This window comes from Aotus nancymaae, unplaced genomic scaffold (assembly GCF_030222135.1).
Source record: "Aotus nancymaae isolate 86718 unplaced genomic scaffold, 86718_ANA_hifiasm-v0.15.2.pri h1tg000014l, whole genome shotgun sequence".
Taxonomy (NCBI): domain Eukaryota; kingdom Metazoa; phylum Chordata; class Mammalia; order Primates; family Aotidae; genus Aotus; species Aotus nancymaae.
In genome coordinates, this window is record NW_026988425.1 from 7,636,779 (window position 1) to 7,660,049 (window position 23,271).

Consider the following 23,271-nt stretch of genomic DNA (forward strand, 5'->3'; position numbering starts at 1 on the left):
GCCCTCGTCACTGCTCCTGCTCTGTCTCTGCCTGACATCTCTCAGCCCTTCATTCTCTACACAGCCAAAAACCATGAAGTAGCCTTTGGTGTCCTTGGCCAACAAAAAGGAAGTCCTCCTTCCTTCACACCCATGGCTTATCTATCTAAACAATTAGACGACGCCTCCCAAGGATGGCCCACCTGCCTCAGACCCTAGCAGCAGCCGACACCCTAGCCTTAGAAAGCAAGAAACTAACATCAGTCTCGACACCACAGTCCACAGCCCACACAATCTACAAGATCTCCTCTCCTCCTGAGCGCTGAGCACACGTTCTCCTCGTATCCAACTACCCACGCCCTCTTTCTTGAAAACCCTGAGTTCCGCCTCTCCAAAAGCGCTCCCCTCAATCCTGCATCTCTCCTTCCAGTATCTTCCTCCTCTCTCACCCACTCCTGTACTGAACTCCTTGATCACCTACAGCCTCGTTTCCCTAATATGCCCCCTGTTAAAAGAACTAAGTTCCTTCTTACTCTTACCGATACCTTCTGTGGGTGGGTAGAAGCATTTTCCATCTCCTCAGAAACACCTGCAGTAGTCTCCCAAATTCTTTTAATAGAAATCATTCCTAGATATTTCTTCCGCACTCCATACGATCAGACATCGGCCCTAGCTTCATCTCCCAAATCACCCCAGAAGTCTCTCAGTCCCTCGGCATCCAGTGGCACCTCCATATCCCATACCGGACCCACTCATCTTAGGAAAAGTTGAGAGGGCAAATGGGATCCTTAAAACTCAGTTAACCAAACTCACTCTAGAAATCCAGAAACCCGGGACCTCTCTTCTGTCTGTAGCCCAGTCCCCATATCAGAGCCCGCCCAAAAGCCTGGCTCTGAGGAAGCCACCATTGGAGTTAATGTATGGACTCCCTTTTCTCTTACAAAACACACCCCCGTCTAACTCAGCTAGGAGAATACCTCCCAACACTTTCCCTCATCCGCCATCTCCTCCGTGAACAAGCAGACCAAGCCCTCCCGCAGCCCCACAAAGGCCCCACCAACCAGACCTACCAGGAGAACATGTCTTTCTAAAAACTCTTGACTCAGCAAGCCTTAAATCAAAGTGGGAAGGTCCCTTTCAAGTTCTTCTCACAACCCCCACTGCAGCTAAACTCTCAGCACATGTCTCTTGGTACCATCTTTCCAGATTAAAAAAAGCTCCTGATGTGCCCACTAACCCGCCAGCCCCTTCCTCCTCCGATTCTCCAGTTCTCTTCTCACTGCAACCAACTCCGCCTCGCGCCTGTTCCCGAGGACAACCCGCTGCTGTCTCCCTCCTCTTTAGTCCTCAAATCCCTAAAGAAATATAAATGCCCTGCCCCTGCCTATACTGCTGCTTTACCCTCTTCCTCTACTCTGTCTGCAAAGACATCGCCTGGTTTTACCCCTAAGCTCCCACTCTTAACTCTCTTTTGGAGTGGATAAATGACCTATTTTTCCAAGGCACTCTGTGTGACTTCTCCCCAGTTGAAAGGCAGCTGTTTACCTTTCTACTCACTCTTTGCCTGTCTACCCCTCCTACTCCTGGGGCTGCCCTGCACCGCTGTACCTCCCTGCTTCCTCTCATCCCTAACTACCTCTACAAAACCTCAGCTTAACCCATTCACTGCTGAACCAATCCAACCCGACCCTAGCAAAAGACTGCCGGCTGTGCCTCTCCCTGTCAGTCACCACGTATACTGCCACTCCTGCCCCTGCAGAAACATGGGTTTTTACCAAATTAACTTATCATCCCCAATATGAAAGTACAAGCCTCTCCCAGCACTTAAACATGCAGTCATTAGCCAGGTTTCCCATCTCTAAAACAACCAAAAATACTTTAACAGAATGCGCAGTACAACATTTGCGTTCCTATATTTCCAATCCCACCCAACATATAAACAATAATAACAAGCCCATACACTGCCCCATAACCGTAAATATAGAGTTAACTCCCCAAGCCCCAATTTGCTTTCAAGGCAATGTATCTTCAGTTCTACCTCTGGGGCACCTACTGCCCCATCAGTGCAATTATACCTTACAGCTTCAGGCCCCAACCAACTACCGAAATTTTCAAGTCTTCCAGGCTGCTCCATTCAGGCACCTGTCTGCTTTTCAGGACCCCCTAAAGTCTTTAGTAAGTCTCTATTTAACAAACAATCAGGATTTTGCAATGGAAGGCATAACTATACACCCATGGACCCCTTGCAGCGCAGCCCCCACCCCTGAAAAATGCCTCCTTATACCCACATTTCACCATCCTTCTGAATGAATCTTAGTAGATACAAGATGATTGCTTCGTCAATGGGAAAACAAAACACAGGGAGCCACTCACCTTTCCCCACTAACCCCTTTTCAGCTGCTGACTGGAGCCGCCCTAGCCAGCACTCTAGGAGCACAGGAAAAGAAGAACAACAATCTCACACACACTTTTTAACATAGACAACCAGTTCTGTCCGATCCAGCCAAGGCATATTTTTCATGTGTGGGGCATCAACTTACCTATGCCTCCCCACTAATTGGACTGGCACCTGCACCCTAGTCTTTCTAAGCCCCAAAACAGTCATTGCCCCAGGGAACCAAAACTTACCAGTTCCCATCAAAGCTGGAGTCTGCCAGCGCTGAGCCGTGCAGCTGATACCCCTATTAATGGGATTTGGAGTTACCACAGCCACAGGAACAGGAATGGCAGATCTGGCCACCTCCCTGTCCCACTAGCACATCCTCCCCAAAGACCTCTCAGACAATTGGCAAGACACAGCAGAATCCACTCTTACTCTTCAGTCCTGAATAGACTCTCTAGCAGCAGTTACACTCCAAAACTATGAAGGTTTAAACCTCCTCACTGCCGAAAAAGGAAGGCTGTGTACCTTTTTAGGGGAATAATGTAGTCAGGACTAGTATAAGATGCAGCTCGATGGTTAAATAAAAAAGCTTCTCAAGTCAGGCAGCACCTCTCCAACTCTTGGACTAAGCTTTGGAGTTGGGCACCCTGGCTCCTCCCACCAGGTGGACCTCTTGTTTCTATTCTTCTCCTTCTAGCATTTGGCCCCTGCCTCTATAACTTCTCACCCAGTTCTTACAGGACCATATTAAAGCTTTCACCAGTGAAACAATACAAAATATAATGCTGTTTCAAGAATACCGACAGTTCCAGGAACCGCAAACCCTACGATCTAGCCTCTCCCCATACATCACCCCTGTCCGGCAAGAAGCAGCCAGACAAGAACGGCGCCCCTCCTCTATTACCTATTAAGAGGCGAGAATGTTAGGAATCCGCTGGCTCCTCTGACTGTTGTGGAGCAGCCCGGCAGGTTCACAAAACTGACTTGCCTGACTTTGGTCTATTCTTTCTCCCGGCTACTCTTATGGTTTTCTTCTTTGGTGAGTCCAGATTTAGGCAGATAAGGGAACTTTAGAAATCAGCTTCATCCAGTGCTTTGGGAGAGACAAAGTATTGAGAGACAGGAGTGGGGGGCACGGGTAGGCGTGGTCAGGGAGACCTTGAGCCTTCGTCTTAAAGCCAGAATGTAAAAGCACCACATTTTGGTGTATTGCTTCCCCAACCCTAACACTAGCCAAGAGTCAGGCTCTCTATGTGCAAAACCCTCTCTTGAGAGATAATGTATTTTTTTCTTTAATCATATGTGTTAAGTGTAACACTTGGTAATCCATATGTATATATATGAATACATATATTACATATAATATACATATATATATCATATGTATATAATTTACATACACACACAACTCTGATGTACTAGAATATGACCCATTAACAGAGCTATTATCTGTATCATCTCCATTTTATCATCCCAACTTTTTCTGAATACAAAAGAAAATCTTCCTTGTCTAGTATCTAGTAAAGAATGCTGTTAGCTGGTCTTCAGTCTTCACCTTGTAAGTCAGGCTTGTCATTTATGTTATTCTGGCTGCTTTAAATCTTCCAGCAGCAAACTCAGACACGCCTCCATGGGATTTGGGAGCAGCAGGTCTCTAGCTTATGCTTGGTTAGTTTTGTTTGTTTGTTTTCCCAGATAGCGAGGCTAGAATGATTTCCTCCAACAGGAGGATACAGAGGTGGAAGTAGGCAGTGAAAAGGACATAAGACAAACATATATATAGTATGTCGGAAAACATATAACGCCCATTCACACTGACTGCAGGAACTCGGCACTCTGGCCAGTAATGGAATAACTAGAGCATAGCATAGCTTTGGCCAATCCTTAGCAAATCAGTCGCAGATCATCTGTCACGTGCAACATGCTGTGCTTCTGCTGAGGGAATTTAGAAGATAATTGAGACGTGGCTACTGTCCTCATTCAATGAGCCATCTAGTAAGGAAGCAACACGGTCTTTAAGAATCATTACCTTAAGGTTCATAAGAATTCCAACAGCAACATGTGTAAGGCACCTGGCCGGCCACTGCAGGAATCCTGGCATGTCTTAGTTCAGAGTCACTCTAATCAGCTTGAAGGAGGGAAACAACCTCCAACCAGGAGCTGTGGCTTCTGCCTCTGTGCCTGTGCTGGCAATTTTATGAGTTCACCAGACACGAGTGTCTCTCATTGTTGTCTTCACTCTCGCTCAACTTCTGGATGTGTTCACGTCAAACCACCCTGGCCCTCGTGTCTCCTGATGGCAATCTACCATATAGCTATGTACCCATAGGATTGTTTAAAAGCCTGAATCAATGGAGAATTGATAAGACATTCAACATTTAATATTGTGACAACTGGCTAGTTATTTGGGTCTTCACATCACAGTACAGCCAAAAGTAAATTGTGGATGATGAGTAAAATAAGAGAAAAAGAAAACCCATTAGAAAATTGTACACATAAAAACAATAGAAAAAGTCAGAAAATATCAATTACTTTGACTACATACAAATTAGACATTTGCTTATCAAATAAAATGAAAACTTTAAAAAACCATTTTAAGACATGATAGAGAAATCTCAATATCTTTAACATCTGTAACATAAGACAGATGTTGATGCAGAGGCTGATTTGCTGCTGGCCTGCAGAGGCTAAGCAAACCTTTTTGGGATGGGTCACCCAGTAACACACGGGAAGCCACGCACAACACACACTCTGCAAGGATGAGGGAGGATAAATTCTCGAGTAAAGACATTGCCATCAGACCTTTCCTTTGAGATTCAGAGCCACTGGCCAGCCAATAACTTGATTTCCATCACCCCCAGGCCACCCTACATACGAGCAATATTTTAAGAGATTCAATAGTAGCCAGACCCTTCTCATCATCTAGGTGTTCCATTGCCTCTGGAATCCCTCCTGACCTGGCTGACCGTTTCATGAGTTTTGGGGAGAATAGCTGCAGTGCACAATATGAAGACCCAGTCTCTAGAACTGAACCCCTGGGAGAAAGCTACACCCATGGCCAGGAGGCACTCTCTCCTTCTGCACCCTGAGAATCTTGTGACAAAGTGGAGGTGACTGGTGGCCCCTCAAACCCTAGAATGCTCCCTTCAGGTGGGCAGCCACCCTCATCCAGTGTATTAGTCCATTTTCATGCTGCTGATAAAGACATACCCAAGACTTTGCAATTTACAAAAGAAAAAGGTTTAATGGACTTACAGTTTCACGTGCCTAGGGAGGCCTCACAATCATGGCAGAAGGCAAAAGGCACTTCTTACATGGCAGCAGCAGAGAGACAGCTTGTGCAGGAAAACTCCCCTTTTTAAAACCATCAGATCTTGTGAGACCCATTCACAAGAACAGTGCAGGAAAGACCCACACCCACAATTCAATCACCTCCTACCAGATTCCTACCATGACACGTGGGAATGGTGGGAGTTACAGTTTGAGATTTAGGTGGGGACACAGCCAAACCATATCACCCAGGTCTGAGGGACAGCCCCCCAGAGTGGGCAGCACCAACAGCAAGGAAAATAGATCCTCCAGGAACTGCCTAGGCTTGTGTTTTCTTCTGCACAGTACTTTTAATCAGGCTCAACCCTCCTGAACCAAGTGAGCCCTCACTGAGGTGCTTGGATTATCCTGGGAGAAAAACTCTCAAGAATAGAAATGAGAATGCAATTACTGTTATCGTAATGAGAAAGGAACTGTTCATTCATTTTATTCCCTATACTGAAGAAGCTTATTTCTTCTCATTCTAATCAGGTCTCCTAAAACATTATCATAAAAGTAACCACTCTGAGCAACCATGCCTGCCTCACAGTCCCCAGATTAGTTGCCAACAGTCTTCTACATCTTAGTGTTTACTAGGAATCTTACTGCTTGTGGGTGTGGAATGATCAGACTCTTAGGAAGCTTATTTTATTGTTTTTGTGAAGATTTTGCATATTCAGAACTTTCCAGAGTAAAATTGAATTTTTCTATCATTGAAAACTAAGGACTTAAAAAAAAAAACATTCGCAGGCAGGCACCCTCACTATGAAATGTGACTATTCCATTTTTAATACCTAATCAAACTGAAAATCTGTCTTTTCCTTGGATTGTAATTATTAATCTTTCTTCTATTTTCATTTTATTCCTGTATTGCTTGAAGCAAAATGATATTAAAATAAAAACCAATTGGGATTCAGATGCTATCACAAGACAGAGCTTCTGAAATTACTGGAATTTTGCCATTAAAATCCCTCAAGGAATTACCTCTATTTCACAGATGATGTTGCTTCAAAAAGAAACAAACAAAACAGAAAATGTCCGTTTTTTAACCTTGTGATCTCTCCCATTGTGTTTGAATATTATTAAAATGTCTCATGGGCTTAGCCTGGTCATGGTGCTTGATCACTTACCCTCAGTTTCCCTCACAGTGACCTCCACCCCGATCCTGAGAAATCACTGTGGACCACAGGCCTGGGCAGATGCCATGAGTAGAGTGGAGGCCTCCAGTTTTCAACCTACACAGCGCATTCGGCCTACCATTGTGCAAAACAGTATGCCAGACTCCAGAACAGAAATGGGGAGTCCCTGCCTTAAAAAAGACCACAGACTGAGAAGAGAAACCAGCCCGTTAGTTATGAACCACAGAAAAATATAAATGGAATAAATGAAAAACACAAAGTACAGTTGCAGAAAAGAATGAATGATAAGCAATTGCTTGGGCCACGGGTAGGAGGTACAGGTGACTGAAGGTGAGACGGGCGACCACACCACACTACTGTGGTGAGAACCACTGTGGAATAAACTCTCTGGATGTGATCGGCTGACTTGTGTCCTCCAAGCATTCCAGTGTTGAAGTCCTAACCCCCAGGAACTCTGAATGTGACCTTATTTGGAATAAGGTAATTGAAGAATTAATTAAGATGAGATCATACTGGAGTAGGGTAGACCACCAAGCTAATATGACTGATGTCCTTATTGAAAGGGGAAATTGGGAGGGCACAGTGGCTCACACCTGTAATCCCTGCACTTTGGGAGGCTGAGGTTAGCAGATCACGAAGTCAGGAGTTCAAGACTAGCTTGACCAACATGGTGAAACTCTGTCTCTACTAAAAATACAAAAATTAACTGGGCATAGTGGCATGTGGCTGTAATCCCAGCTACTCGGGAGGCTGAGGTAGGAGAATTGCTTGAACTGGGACCCAGGAAGTGGAGGTTGCAGTGAGCTAAGATCATGCCACTGCACTCCAGCCTGGGCTACAGAGTGAGACTCTGTCTCAAAAAAAGAAAAAAAAAAAAAAAGAAAGAAAGGGGAAATTTGGACACAGACATGTACAGAGGTAAGATGATGTGAAGAGACACTGGGAAAAGATGGCCATCAACAAACCAAGAAGAGAGGCCTGGAATGGAGCCTTCTCTCACAGCCCCTAGAAGGAATGAATCCTGCTGAATTGCAACAAAGCAAAAATTGACATATGGTATCTAATTAAGTTTAAGAGTTTCTGCACAGCAAAAGACACTATTAACAGAGTAAACAGACAACCTACAGAATAAGGAAAAAATTTTGCAAGAAATGCATCTGACAAACGTCTAATATCCAGCATCTTCAAGAAACTTAAATTTACAAGAAAAAAAACCCCATTAAAAATTGGGCAAAGGACAGGAACAAACACTTCTCAAAAGACATATATGTAACCAACAAACATATGAACAAAGCTCAATATCACTGATCATTACAGAAATGCAAATCAAAACCACAGTGAGATACCATCTCACACCAGTCAGAATGGATATTGAAAAGTCAAAAAACAACAGGCACTGGTGAGGTTGTGGAGAAATGGGAAAGCTTTTACACTGTTGGTGGGAGTGTAAATGAATTCAACCATTGCGGAAGACAGTATGGTGACTCCTCAAAGACCTAGAGGCAGAAATACCATTCTACCCAGCAATCCCGTTACTGGGTATATACCCAAAGGAATATAAATCGTTCGATTATGAAGACACATGTACATGTATGTTCATTGCAGCACTGCTCACAATAGCAAAGATATGGAGCCAACCTAAATACCCATCAATAATAGACTGGAGAAACGAAATGTGGTACATATATACCATAGATTACTATGCAGCCATAAAAGAGAATGAGATCATGTTCTTTGCAGGAACATAGATGGAGCTGGAGGCCATTATCCTCAGCAAACTAACGCAGGAACAGAAAACCAAATACCTCATGTTCTCACTTATAAATGGGGACTAAACGTTCAAAATACAGGGACACATTGCGGAGGCCCAACACACACTGGGGCCTGTCAGAGGACGGGAGGTGAGAGGAGGGAGATCAGGAAGAATGCCTAATGGATACTGGGCTTAATACCTGGGTGATGGGATGATCTGTACAATCCACCATGGCACATGTTTACATATGTAACAAATCTGCATATCCTTCACAAATTAAAAGTGGGAAATTAGAAAAAAAATCCCGGTAACACCCTGATTTCAGGCTTCTAGCCTCCAAAACTAAAAGAAGAAATTTCTAGCCAGGTGTGGTGGCTCACACCTGTAATCCCAGCATTTTGAGAGGACAAGGCGGGTGGATCACAAGGTCAAGAGATCAAGACCATCCTGGCCAACATGGTGAAACCCCATCTCAACTAAAAATACAAAAATTAGCTGAGCATGGTGGCATGTGCCTGTAGTCTCAGCTACTTGGGAGGCTGAGGCAGGAGAATCGCTTGAACCTGGGAGTTTGTTGCAGTGAGCTGAGATTGTGCCAGTACACTCCAGCCGGGTGACAGCACGAGAATCTGTCTTAAAAAAAAAAAAAAGCGAGAGAAATTTCTGTTGTTTTAAGCCACCAAGTTTGTGGTACATTTTATAGCAGCCCAGGCAAACACACTTGATGAGAAGTAGCCATTATGCCCCATGACTCCTCCAAACCTGTGAAGCACTCTTACTCCCAGAAGTTACACACACTCTCACACAAATAACTGGTGTAAGGTTTTGAGCAAACTGGGGCCCTGGTCCTTTATTTTCTCCTCCGTTTCAGATCATTTAAAGCATTAATTTACTCTCCACCATAAGGTTAAACCAGTAAGTTCTGTAAGAGAGAAAAAAACAAGAGGAAAAAAAATACCTTTTGTCATGTAATGGTGGCAGGGGTGATGCTACGTGCTCATCACACATACTACCTCTTCCAGAACAAGCAGAAGATGCATTTCCCAGTTTCCCTCACAAGTAAGTTGGGACCAGGAATGTGGGTGACTCCAATGAATACTACTTCTAGTCCTGGCCCATAAAAAACTTCCAGGCAGTCCTCCGAGCCCTCTCTCCCTAGTCACTGGCTGATAAATTCAGAGAATCCAACAAATGACTCTAAAGTCCTAAGGACTCCCAGGTCCTAGCAATAGTGAAACCATGAAAAAGAAGGCACTTGGGTTTCCAAAAAATTACACTAAAAGCCTCCTGGGAGAAACATAAATGTTGGGCCATGCATGAGAAAAAAATAAGCCTTTATGATGTCATGGTTATTATGTTAAGCCTGTTGGTACATCTGTTTAACAACCCACTTTCTGGAGAAAAAAAAATATCTGATTTATAGTGTTTGATGATTTCTATGGTGTAAATACTCCAATCATGGTCAATTTTAGGCTACCAATTAAATGCAGAGCTTAGAAGAAATGCTGAAAGTTGGCTTTTGTGAGTCATACAAGCCAGCTCCAGCACACTGTGGATTGAGTCTCTTCCAGTTTAGGAAGTGTTTCCACAGCACATCCTAGCCCACCTTGTCTCATATGCTAGTCAACCTATGAGTGGGCTACCTAATTTCCTGTCCTCAGAAGCCACAGAACTGCAACCTCTCAAAGCCTCTCAACTTGAAGCTTCCCGTCAGTGTGCTTGTCCAGGGATAAACAACCTACTTTTAAAACTAAAAATCCCCAAGGTGATCCAAAACAGTTTCCTTTGATTCATAAGGGTCTCAATTTACTTCTGATAAATCCAGGGCATCTCCTCAGAGTTCTGGTATTGTGTGAAGCTTAATGAGTACATTTTCATTAATTTTAACAGCATTCAAAATTCTGTATCTCAGAGGACTGTTGCTTGTCAAGGACACAATGTTAGGTTTTTCTGAAAAGAGAATACTCAACTATTCCCTTTGGGTTTTTGTTTTTTCCTGTGAAAAAGATTCTGTGTCTTCTCCTGGTATGTTAATATCACAAGTTTTAGAAACTCTTATAAATTTTCAAGTAATCTAGATATTTTGTCATTTGACTGAAGTAAAAATTATTCTTTCCTCTGATCTTGGTTCTGTGTCAATTTCTAAGAGTGCTCTGATTCAGAGAGTTCTGCATTCACCTATGTGCTAAACTTGTTGCCGATTGGAAATTTGGTGATTGTGGAGTTAATTGTTTTTCCTTCTCCATTGATACTAGCTTCCTACTCACCCCACCACCACCAGCCCAGCAATTCATAACTCAGGAAGAAACAGCGATCTACAGGAGCTGAAACTCGAATTTAATCTTACATGTGCCTCTTAATCAAAGCTACTGGGAAAAATGTCTCTTTTCTTGTGTCACTTGCTTATACCCCTTAAAAAGGGGTGATTTTAGCCAGAGAAATCAGGCAAGAAAAAGAAATAAAGGGTATTCAGTTAGTAAAGGAGTAGGTCAAATTGTCTCTATTTGCAGATGACATGATTGTATGTTTAGAAGACCCCATTGTCTCAGCCCAAAATCTTCTTAAACTTATAAGCAACTTTAGTGAAGTCTCAGGATACAAAATCAATATGCAGAAATCACAAGCATTCTTATACACCAATAACAGACTTAAAGAGAGCTAAATCAAGAACGAACTGCCATTCACAATTACTACAAAGAGAATAAAATCCCTAGGAATACAGCTAATAAAGGATGTAAGGACCTCTTCAAGGAGAACTACAAACCACTGCTCAAGGAAATAAGAGAGGACACAAACAGATGGAAAAACATTCCATGCTTATGGTTAGGAAGAATCAATATCGTGAAAATGGGTATACTGCCCAAAGTAATTTATAGATTCAATGCTATCCCCATCAAGCTACCTATGACCCTCTTCACAGAACCAGAAAAAAACACCTTAAACTTCATATGGAACCAAAAGAGAGCTCACATAGCCAAGACAATCCTAACCAAAAAGAACAAAGTTGCAGGCATCATGCCACCTGACTTCAAACTATACTACAAGGCTACAGTAATCAAAACAGCACGGTACTGGTACCAAAACAGAAATATAGACCAATGGAACAGAACAGAGGCCTCAGAGGCAACGCCACACATCTACAACCATCTGACCTTTGACAAACCTGACAAAAACAAGCAATGGGGAAAGGATTCCCTGTTTAATAAATGGTGTTGGAAAAACTGGCTAGCAATGTGTAGAAAACAGAAACTGGACTCTTTCCTGACACCTTACACTAAAATTAACTCCAAATGGATTAAAGACTTAACATAAGACCTAACACCATAAAAACCCTAAAAAAAAACATAGGCAAAACCATGCAGGACATAGGCATAGGCAAGGACTTCATGACTAAAACACCAAAAGCATTGGCAACAAAAGCCAAAATAGACAAATGGGATCTAATTAAACTCCAGAGCTTTTGTATAGCAAAAGAAACAATCATTAGAGTGAACTGGCGACCAACAGAATGGGAAAAAATTTTTTGCAATCTACCCATCTGACAAAGGGCTAGTATCCAGAATCTACAAAGAACTAAAACAGATTTACAAGGAAAAACAAAGAAACCCATTCAAAACTGGGCAAAGGATATGAACAGACACTTTTCAAAAGAAGACATATATGAGGCCAACAAACATACAAAAAAATGCTCATCATCACTGGTCATTAGAGAAACGCAAATCAAAACCACATTGAGATACCATCTCACACCAGTTAGAATGGCAATCGTTAAAAAATCTGGAGACAACAGATGCTGGAGAGGATGTGGAGAAATAGGAACACTTTTACACTGTTGGTGGGAGTGTAAACTAGTTCAACCATTTTGGAAAACAGTGTGGCGATTCGTGAAGGACCTAGAAATAGAAATTCCATTTGACCCAGCAATCCCATTACTGGGTATATATCCAAAGGATTATAAATCATTCTACTATAAGGACACATGCACACTAATGTTCATTGTGTCACTGTTTACTATAGCAAAGACCTGGAACCAACCCAAATGCCCATCGATGATAGACTGAACAAGGAAAATGTGGCATAGTTACACCTATGCAGCCATAAAAAATGATGAGTTGGTGTCCTTCATAGGGACCTGGATGAATCTGGAAACCATCATTCTCAGCAAACTGACACAAGAACAGAAAATCAAACACCACCTGTTCTCACTCATAGGTGGATGTTGAACAATGAGAACACATGGACACAGGGAGGGGAGCATCACACACTGGGGTCTGTTTGGGGGGGCTAAGGGAGGGACAGCAGGGGTTCGGGAGATTGTAGAGGGATAACATGGGGAGAAATGCCAGATATAGTGACAGGGGGATGGAGGCAGCAAACCACATTGCCATGTATGTACCTATGCAAGAATCCTGCATGATCTGCACATGTAACCCAGAACCTAAAGTACAATAAAAGGGGTGATTTTGAAAAACTAAGATATATTGTTAAATGAAATGGGCAAGCTGCAAATATATGTGTCCACATTTGTGTGATCTGTGTGCAAATATGTTCTTCTATAAAAAAATTAGATGCATATCACTGCAAACGTGCACTCAATGAAGACACAGAGCACATGCTCACATGGGAGTTTTGATTTACAGGAACATGGATTCCTCACTCCCGGCATTTCATTCCATATGAAAGGTCTCTGCTAGAACATGCCTTCCTCCCCTTTCATTTATTCCTCCCTCACAGATGGGTTTGCAAGAGAAACCGGGCCTTGGGCTCAGCCTCCCAACCAACCCCTTTTTAAAGAGCTACCTGCTCTGGAGGAAGACATTCAGCCCCATTCCCCCAAGCCTTGAGTTTTCCAGGAGGAGGTCACTGCATAGCAAAAAATGCAACTAGCAAAATGAGAGGAGAAACCATAGTCCACTGCCATTGACAATGCCAGAGGAGGTGAATGAGGACAAGGATAATCAAAGCAACAGGTAATCCAAACTGAAACCCCTATTCAGTCCAAGAAGCTAGTTTTGTGAATCAACGACTTATCCCTTTATTTTAAAAATTTGGCTTTCCAATTATTCATTCCTCATTTGTTCATGCAACAGTTATTTATGGAGTGCCAACTGTGAGATAGGCACTCTTTCGATTGCTGAAGACATAGCTGTGATCAAGGTAAATCTTTTCCCTCACAAAGCTCACATTTAGTGGAAGAAAACAACAAGATAACTAAGGAAAATGCTTAGTAGTTTAGATACTAATTGGCGAAAGGATAAAAATAGGAGAGAAAACGAAGTATCCATGCGGAGAGCTCATAATTTAATTGGGCTAGTACAAATTCTTTTGGAAATGCATGTGAGCTTAAAAGTTGCTGGATAATGGAGAGTTGCCTAGATATTGACAGACCAGCAACAGAAATGAGTTCACCTTCCCCGGACAGCTCCTTTGGAGTGGCTGAGTGTGTGTGGTAAAGGTGCTTGGTTGCTAAGGAAGAGGCTCCATAGGGAGGACCTAGAGAGGCTCATATTGAGCACTGTCTGTATACTGAGAGGCTCTTCAGAAATTCCCCTTTGTGGCTCTGCACAGTTAACATGTATATTAGTCTATTTTCAATCTGCTATAAAGAACTGCCTAAGACTGGGTAATTTATAAAGAAAAAAGGGTTTAATTGACTCAAAGTTCTGCATGGCTGGGAGACCTTAGGAAACTTGCAATCATGGCAGAAGGCAAAGGGGAAGCAAGGACCTTCTTCACATGGTGGTGGGAGAGAGAGAGAGAGCAAAGGGGGAAGTGCCACTCTTAAACCATCAGATCTCCTGAGGGTTCACACACTATCATGAGAACAGCATGGCGGAAACTGCCCCATGATCCAATAACCTCCCACCTGATCCCTGCCTCAACAAGTGTGGGTTGCAATTGGAGCTGAGATTTGGGTGGGGACATATTGCTAAAGCACATCAACATGCACCTGCATAAGGGGCTTGGCTGCACTTGGCAAAGGGAAATTCAGTGCTCAGGGAGGTAGAGTCCTTGATGCATAATGAAACTGTCAGCTTCTGTCTCCACCATATATAGAGAAGGAAAGCCGGCTAATCCCACCAAACCTAAGGTGGGGCCTTTACAGCAGAGCCTCACTCAGGACAGAGCTATCCACAAGCCCCCTCAGCATGAGGGAAAGCAGTTCTAAAACCACTTATAACTTTTTTTAATGCAGCTCTTCGACTTTGAAAAATTTAATCAAAACCTTCATAAAAGGGCTTGACTCTGCTTTTTCATTTTGCAGCAGAAATGCTGCACAAGCTAGAAGAAGAAAAAAGTAATTGAAAAACACCATTGAACAGAATCTGCTTTGCTGCCACAGGAACCATATTTTATGGGCAAAGCCCATGCTACTAGAACTCCCTAGGGAGCAGTACAGAAGCCAATCACATTTTTGCTGGCAGCTTTAGATGACATATTTGTTTTATGATTTGGAGGCATTACTGGGGCTTTAAATAAGTGTGCAGCCTTCAGTGAATCCACTCTATAGGCTCCCTGAAGTGAACTGCTTTAGAGGATTAGAAGTCACAGATTGACACTCACATTTTGCCTTCACTTGTGTTAATTTCTTACAGCAAACGAGGATCAGGGATATGAGATTTGCCACTGGGACCTAGCACTTAGTGAAAAGCAGCTCTAATAATCAACAAAAACAAATAATAATAACAGCTATACCTACATTGGGCTTACTATGTGCCACTTTGCATTGATTAATTAAAGTCATTCACATAAGAGCTCTATGAAGTTGGCACCATTTGCCTTAAAGATGGGCAGAACGGAACAGTGTGTGTGTAGTGTGGCAAGTCCACATGGCTGGTCAACATGGAGCCAGTATTTTTACCTAGGATTACTCAGCCTGTGCTACTAACTAATCAGTACACACACTACTGTGTGTGTCACACAGAAATAAACTAAACAGAAGAGTCCCATCACATTGCTATAACAAAATACCTATACACTGGGTGATTTATAAACAACAGACATTTATTTCTCAAGGTTCTTGAGGTTGGGCAGTTCAAGATCAAGGCGCTGGCAGATTTGGTGTCTGGTGAGGGAGCATTTTATGGTTGCCACATGGCACGTTGTCATTGTGTCCTTACATGCTGGAAGGGGCAACAGAGCTCTCTGGGGTCCCTTTAACAAGAGTGATAATACCATTCATGAGGGCTCCGCCTTCATGGCCTCATCACTTCCTGAAGACCCACCTCCTAATACTGTCACTTTGGGGGTTGTGATTTCAGCATATGTATTTTGGGGGAACACAAATTTTCAGACCATAGCATTGGCTTAAGAACTAATTCTGTACTGTTTCTACTACTCAGCTTGTATTATTATTATTTTGGAGATGAAGTCTTGCTCTGTCACCCAGACCGGAGTGCAGTGGTATGATCTTGGCTCACTGCAACCTCCACTTCCTGGGCTCAAGTGATTCCCCTGCCTCAGCCTCTGAGTAGCTGTGATTACAGGCATGTGCCACCGCACCCAGCTAATTTTTGTATTTTTAGTAGAGATGGGGTTTCACCATGTCGGCTAGGCTAGTCTTGATCTCCTGATCTCAAGTGATCCACCCTCCTTGGCCTTCCAAATTAGGACCTGAAATTATTTACAGTAAATTTAGGTTTAACTGAGTCCTCAGCAAACCTGTGATACAGAATTTACCCTCTTTATTCCAAACAATCTCCAGGTCAGAGACTCTGCTTCTTTGGTCCTGCAGCTGATTAAATGCCAGTTCATATCATCCCGAGGAGTGGATTATTACCGTTGGTAGCTATTTGTCAAATGGGCTTCAAAACGTTTTTTTGTTATTCTTATTGCTTTCAAGGCTGTTTTAATTTAGATGTTAACATTTATGTTGCATCACTTTCTTCTGCGTGGTACTAAAGGCCTCAGGACTTGAATTTATTTGTGACTTCAACTACCCAAACTGCATGGAAAAAATTGTTTTTTGTTTTTTGTTTTTTGTTTTTTTCAAAAATCCACTTTGCATTAATTCGTTTTAAGTTCCATACCTACCTTCCAGAAGGTAGTGATACATTAGAGCACGGGGCGGAAAGCTTTTCTTGTAAAGAGCCAGGTAGTGACTGTTTTAGCCTTTGCAGGTCACATGGTCTCTGCCAAATCTACACAACTCTCTGGGGTAACCATAGACACACCAAACACATAGGTGTGAGGCTGTGTTCTAGTCAAACTTTATTTATTAAAATAGGCAGCTGGCCAGATTTGGCCAAGGAGCCTCAGTTCACTGACCCCTGCATTAAAGGGACAGATTTCCGGCCCACTCCCAAATGACCTCTTTCCAAGTGATGGAGTCCCCGTCGCTACACACCTCGGCCATCTCTCTGCCCTTCGGTTAGTTTGGCCCCAGGAAGGTGGAGCTGTTTATTGGACTAGTAAATATAAGAAAGAGCTGGGCCTGCCAGGCTCAATTCCACCCCCTTTCCCTAGGCAGTAACTGGCCCACAGGGGATGGGGGTTCTGGTTTTCTTCCTGGTGCCCCCAGTTGCATGTTTTATCTTATTTACAGGACCCCTCAAAAGTGGCATACTACCAATGTTTTTATTCTGTCCAACAGTCAGAAGAATTTTATTTTCTCTTAACAAAACAACATAGAACAACTTAACAAGACTCCTTACTTTTTCAGCTGCTTATCTCATGCTGTGCATTACTGCTATGCATTAATCATGAATTTATTGGCAGTCACATGAGTATTAAATATTTAAAATGTAAAGTTCATTTAATAAATAAAATTATGTATAGGTAACAGTTCTTTCAAAACATATTGCTCCCAGGAGGAAAAAACTGACATCCCTGGAGGCAATGAGATTGGGAACTTTTCATCCCCTTGTGTCCTTCCTCCTGTCATAATATCCAGTGGATAGTCAAGCCTGGGAGAACAGGCAAACAGGGCTGCAGAGATAGATCTGATTGCAAATGTCCCTTTCCCCCATGTCTTTGCATATTGCTAAAGGCCAAGCAGAGAGGAGCTATCAGATACCAAATATCCTCCTGGCAGCTGGCTGAGGTTTATGGCAGCTGTATTTGTCAGCTGTGGCTGCACAAACTAAGTACCACTGATGAGGTGGCTTAACCAACAGAATTCATTGTCTCACAGTTCTGGCACCAGAAGTATGGAATCAGTCAGCTGTGAAGGAATGCCCCATTCCAGGCCTTTCCCTGAGGCTTGTAGGCGGCCGTCTTCTCCCTCTATCCCTTTACATCATCCTCCCTGATATGCTTTGGCTGTGTCCCTACCCAAATCTCATCTTGAATTGTAGTTTCTGTAATTCCCACATGTCCTGGGAGGGACCAGGTGGAGACGACTGAATCTTGGGGGCAGTTTCTCCCATCTTGTCCTCCTGATAGTGAGTTAGTTCTCACTAGACCTGATGGTTTTATAAGGGTCTTCTTTCTTCATTGGGCAGTCATTCTTCTTGTTGCTGGCATGTGAAGAAGGACATGTTTGCATCCCCTTCCACCTTGATTTTAAGTTTCCTGAGTCTTCCTAAGCCATGCTGAACTGTGAGTCAGTTAAACCTCTTTTTATAAATTACCCAGTCTTGAGTATGTCTTTATTAGCAGTGTGAGAAAGGACTAACACATGCGTGTCTGCCTCTATATCCAAATTTGCCCTTTTCTCAAGGACACCAGTCATACTAGAACAGGGCTCATCCTAATGACTTCATTTTAATTTGATTATCTCTGCAAAATTCTATCTCCAAATAAGTTCACCTTCTAAGGTATTGGAGATTAGGACTCCAAAACGTAAATTTCAAGGGGACACAATTCAACTGACAGCAGTTTTCTAAACTAGAAACACGTTGGTGAGGCTGTCCACGAGTGCTTACACTTTATGTGTGGCATGCGGGCCAATGAGTGCCGATCTAATCAGAAGCAGGCTCTATTTGGGGTCTAGGATTGTGGGGGCGGGAGGGGGAAAAGGAAGGATGTATTTTCTGGTAATACCTTATACACCATAAAGAAACGATCTCCCTCCCCCCAGACACCCCGCTAATCTATAGCCACTTCTCTGCCACTCAAGCCACCAGGACAACTAGAATTAGAAAGGCCTGTCACAGTTATGCCCGCAGGCTGAGGGTCCCCAATAAATGCTCCTTTTCAGCAATGAGGCTCCTGCCTCTGCATCCTGAGCAAGACATACTGGAGACATTTAGGAACAATGGTGAGAAGAAAGGAGTAGATGACCCTCAGCTGGCTTTGAATTTGTTACTTTTTGCTCCTTTGACCGCTGGTGAGAGGTGGCCTTCGCAGACCTGCAGAGCCCATCCCAGGCAGGGCACGGACCACTGGGGCAAGGACAGAACAGAGTGACCACTCTCAGTCCAGCCCTCCCTGCAGGCGGCTCGCCAGCTCTTCCTCGGTTCGCAGGAGGGAGGCGGGTTTCCCGCGCCCTGGACCATCCGAGCGTAGTCCCGGCGGCAAGGCCTTGTTTCCTTGCTACCCTGGGCCCGCCGCAGACAGACCTGCAGAAAGACCCACTGGGCGGCCCCAGCTTCCCGCGACCCCCTCCAGAACCTGGGCAGAAGGAGCGCCCTGCCGTCCTGGCAGAGCCACTGTGCTTTTGAGGGATCCTGACACCTAGTGGCTCCCGCTCCCCTCCCGGAAGAGCACCGGGTCCCAGCTGAGCATTCCCGCGACCCTCCGCCCCTGGTCCCAGCTGAGACATCACTCGCACCCCCGGCTCCTCCCTCGTTCCGAGGAGTTCAGCTGACACTGGTGGTCGCCTTAGCTGTACTCTTTGGGGTCCAGGCGCCTTGATGGGAGCTCGCCCAGCCTGTCTCCCCAGCTGACCGTGCCGCGCCCCCTTCATCTCCGACTGCTCCCACCCGACTCCCTCCACAGGCTGTCCAGCCTCGCCTCTCGGAACCCACCTATGGAAGTGAAGCCCTGCCCCCAGGGTCCCTGCCCGAAGGTGCGCTCCTCCTGTAGGGCCCTTCCACTCTGTGAGCTCTATCCCCAATCCCTAGCGCCGCAGCCCCTCCCAGGGACCCTCCACGCTGCGATCCCCACCCCAGTCACTGGCGACGCACCCCTGCTCCCAGGACCCGTCCCCTAAAGTGAGCCCCGCCCCATTCATCTCCCCTAAAAGGAGCCCCACCCCGAAGTCCCCCCGCTAAGGTGAGCCATGACCAAAGGCCGCCTCCCCTAAAATGAGCCCCGCCCCCACGCCTGCTCCGAGGGTGAGCCCCGCCCCCAGAGCCCGTCCCCTAAGGTGAGCCCTGCCCCCGAAACTCGACCCCTAAGGTGAGCCCCGCCCCCAGAGCCCGTCCCCTAAGGTGAGCCCCGCCCCCGAAACTCTATCCCTAAGGTGAGCCCCGCCCCCAGAGCCCGTCCCCTAAGGTGAGCCCCGCCCCAGAGCCCGTCCCCTAAGGTGAGCCCCGCCTCAGGCCGCCTCCCTCTAAGGTGAGCCCCGTCCCCACGCCATCTCCCCGAGAGTGAGCCCCGCCCCCACGCCTGCTCCGAGGGTGAGCCCCGCCCCCAGAGCCCGTCCCCTAAGGTGAGCCCCGCCCCAGGCCGCCCCCCCTAAGGTGAGCCCCGTCCCCACGCCATCTCTGGGAGGGTGAGCCCCGCCCCCAGGACCCCTCCTCAGGGGTGAGCCCCTCTCCCAGCCCCTCCGCTGCCACCCGCGCCTGCCGCGCCTCCCCGCCTCTGCGCCCCGCCCGCGGTCCTCACCCGCGCCTGGCGGTAGTAGTAGCTGTACTCCTTGGGGTCCAGGCGCCGCGGCGGGATGTAGCTGAAGGCGGAGAGCGCCGAGACGGGCAGCAGCCTGGTCTTGCCCCGCAGCGTGGACGCGGTGGTCTCCTCCTCCTCCTCGTCCTCCATGCGGTCCCCGTCTAGCGCCTCAGCCTTGGCCGAGGTCCTTCCAGCCCTCCCAGGGCCCAGTCGGAGTCCTCCAGCCTCAGGTTGGCAGCGCCCGCGTCCAGCCCGCGGCTGTGTTCGGCCGTTGCCTGGATACCGCCGCCTGGCGACCCCGAGCTGCCCGGAGGTGGGGCCGGGCTGGGGCTGGGGTGGGCCATCCTCCCCTCCTCCCTCCTCTCCTCCCTCCCACGCCTGGGCTGCACCCCTGGTCTCTGCTTCCTTCCGACCCGGGAGGAGCCCGGCTGCTAAAGCGGCCGCGGCCGCGGTCCCGGGTGGGAGACGCCGCGGGGACCACCCATTTCCAGCCTGCTCACCTTTCCCAGGCAGCAGTCCCTGCTTCACTCACTCCTCACTCCTTCGCGTGACCATTAGAGACTGAGCACCTAGAGTGTGTCAGGAGCTGGAGATCCAACCTTGAACGGAGTAGGCCTTTTCCGCAGGGAGCTTACAGTCGGCTCGAGAAGACAGATGGTAGACAGGAAGAAGCCAAATGACTTGCCGAGGCTGGGGGCAGCGCTGTCCAATAGAAACATGATGAGAACCACGTGTGTCATTTAGTTGACTCAGCATGTCCAAAACGTTATCATTTCAACAAATGGCACTCGCTGACTGTCAGTTGCTCGGCGGCCACGTGTATTGGCCAGTGCAGGTGTAAAGCTGCGTGAAGTTACCGAATCTGGCAGAACTCAGCTGCTCTGGGCAGGGCTCTTGCAACCCTTCACCAATGTGGTCCGTTGGACCTCGATTTGAATGCTGAGTCAATACCTGCTTTTCATTTGCTGAAAATGTATTGAGTTTTTTACTCCTGATGAGTGGGTGTAGAGCCAAGAAAAGTTTAAAAAAAAAAAAAAAATTGTAACATAACGACCAAGGCTTGGGAAATGCTTTAGCCAGGGTTCCTGGGAAGGCCAACCTTGCTGAGGAGGTGATTTTTTAGATGAAACATAGCAAAATGAAAAGCCAGTTCTGTGAGTCTGGAAATCCCTCCCAAGCCGACTTGGTCCCCTGAAGCAGAGGCAATCTTGTGTTTGAAGGGCAGCAGGAAGTGGGGTGGTGTGGCCTCATGAAGCCAGAAACTGGTGAAGGTGAACAGATAGACAGGGTCCTGATGGAGAGGTCTTATGGGACAATGGAAGGAGCTGTGCACTGCCTTCTTCCCCACCCCTGCAACTAGGTAGGAATCTCTTGTTTGCAATTCTGTGATGCAGGTTGGTGGCTTAAGATGCCTCTGTCAATCCGAGGCACCTGGTGATCCACTCTGTAGAGGTCTCCAGAGTCTTAGAGATCCTTCTGGGCAGGATTTAAGACATCCTGGTGCTACCACTCTTTTTCTCTCTTCTGTTTCTCTCTCTCTCTCTCTCGGGTCCCTATGAGCTTCCTGAGAAATCCATGTGCCTTCTTTGTCCCAAGGACACATTTCTTTGCTCCATGAGTGGGCAGAACATGAGTCAACCATGAGTCAAGGATCAGACACCTGCCCACCATGTACCTAAGCCCGGTGATAGGTCCAATGAGGACCTATCAACCTCATTGGAACCACTTGGAGAGGGTGACATATCCTTGGTGCTTGGAGACGGAGCAACATCTCTCCTATGTGTGATGTGAAGGAAGAGGGGATCTTATTTTTCTCCCATGGGCAGAAATCATAAAAGGCATAGCTCATAAGTTTTTAGCCTCATTAAAGCATCAGCCATGGTTTTTTTAAAGCCCTTATAATCTGCCTTTCTCAACCTCTCTCTGTTGGAGCTCACTAGGGGTGGCTGGCAAAATACTAGGAAAATATTAGGGAAAGTTATTGATTAGTCTCAAACCTTTTGGAAGACTGAAAAGGCCAAAGACCCCACATCCCTTTTTCTCTACTCTAACAGTTTACTTATGTAAACTTTGTGCTGGATGGTCCTCTCAGGGGGAGATCAAAGGGGAATTACTGGTTAATAGTAGTTAATAGTGTTTACTCTGGGCCTGGAACCTAAAGCTTTTATCATTCATAAAACCACTCTTTTAACCATGTTAATTATCCACAAGTGTGTTGACTTAGAACCTTTGTTGTGAAATATTTACTGAATAAATGTGTGGATGTACAGGAGCTCTTTGTCGATTGGCTGCATTTCACCCTCCAAAAGCCACCGATGACCCATCCCTAGCCCATTTGAATCACTGAACCAGATGTGAGAGTGCATTCATTCATCCATCGTTAAGTCAGGGTCTGCAAGACAGACCTCCACATGTGGTGGTTGACGTCTCATCTCTCAATGTCTCCAATGACACAAGAGAGGTCAACTAATGGTCACAAGATTTTGTAAGCCTTGCATCAGTGACCTGGTATCATACTTTGGAAAGTTAAGGTAGTTGAAACCAATTATCTTGAGAATTCAGCTAAAACTGAGACTGAGATAATTTCTTAGTAAGAGAAATTAGTACAGTCTATGCAGCTATACAGATGTGAATCTGCTAACTTCAATTTCAGTAGGTGACATTTTGTCATGTCCTAGACCAAGAGCTCTCAAGGGCAAGGCTACCTACATCATTTTCTTCTTGGATGGTGATATGGTTAGGCTTTGCATCCACACCCAAATCTCATCTTGAATTGTAATCCCCATAATCCCCATGTGTCAAAAGAGAGACCAAGTGGAGACAATTGAATCATGAGGGCCGTTTCTCCCATGCTATTCTCGTGATAATGAGTTCTCACAGGATCTGATTGTTTTATAAGGGACTCTTCCCCCTTAGCTTGGCCCTTCTCCTTCCTGGACCTTGTGAAGAAAGTGCCTTGCTTCCCCTTTGCTTTCTGCCATGATTGTACGTTTCCT

At 45.6% G+C, this 23,271-nt stretch overlaps 1 protein-coding gene across 1 annotated transcript in view; it reads right to left on the minus strand.

Annotated features, from left to right (window-relative positions):
• CFAP90 (cilia and flagella associated protein 90) overlaps positions 1 to 20,813 on the minus strand; it is a 30,701-nt gene extending 9,888 nt beyond the window's left edge. Inside the window, exons 1-2 of the mRNA XM_012475270.2 lie at positions 20,776 to 20,813; positions 20,276 to 20,578 (exon numbers count right to left, since the gene is read on the minus strand). Coding sequence (XP_012330693.2) covers positions 20,276 to 20,425 — 150 coding nt within the window. The 5' untranslated portion in view covers positions 20,426 to 20,578; positions 20,776 to 20,813. The remainder of the gene's footprint in view (positions 1 to 20,275; positions 20,579 to 20,775) is intronic.
• Positions 20,814 to 23,271: the final 2,458 nt, after the last annotated feature.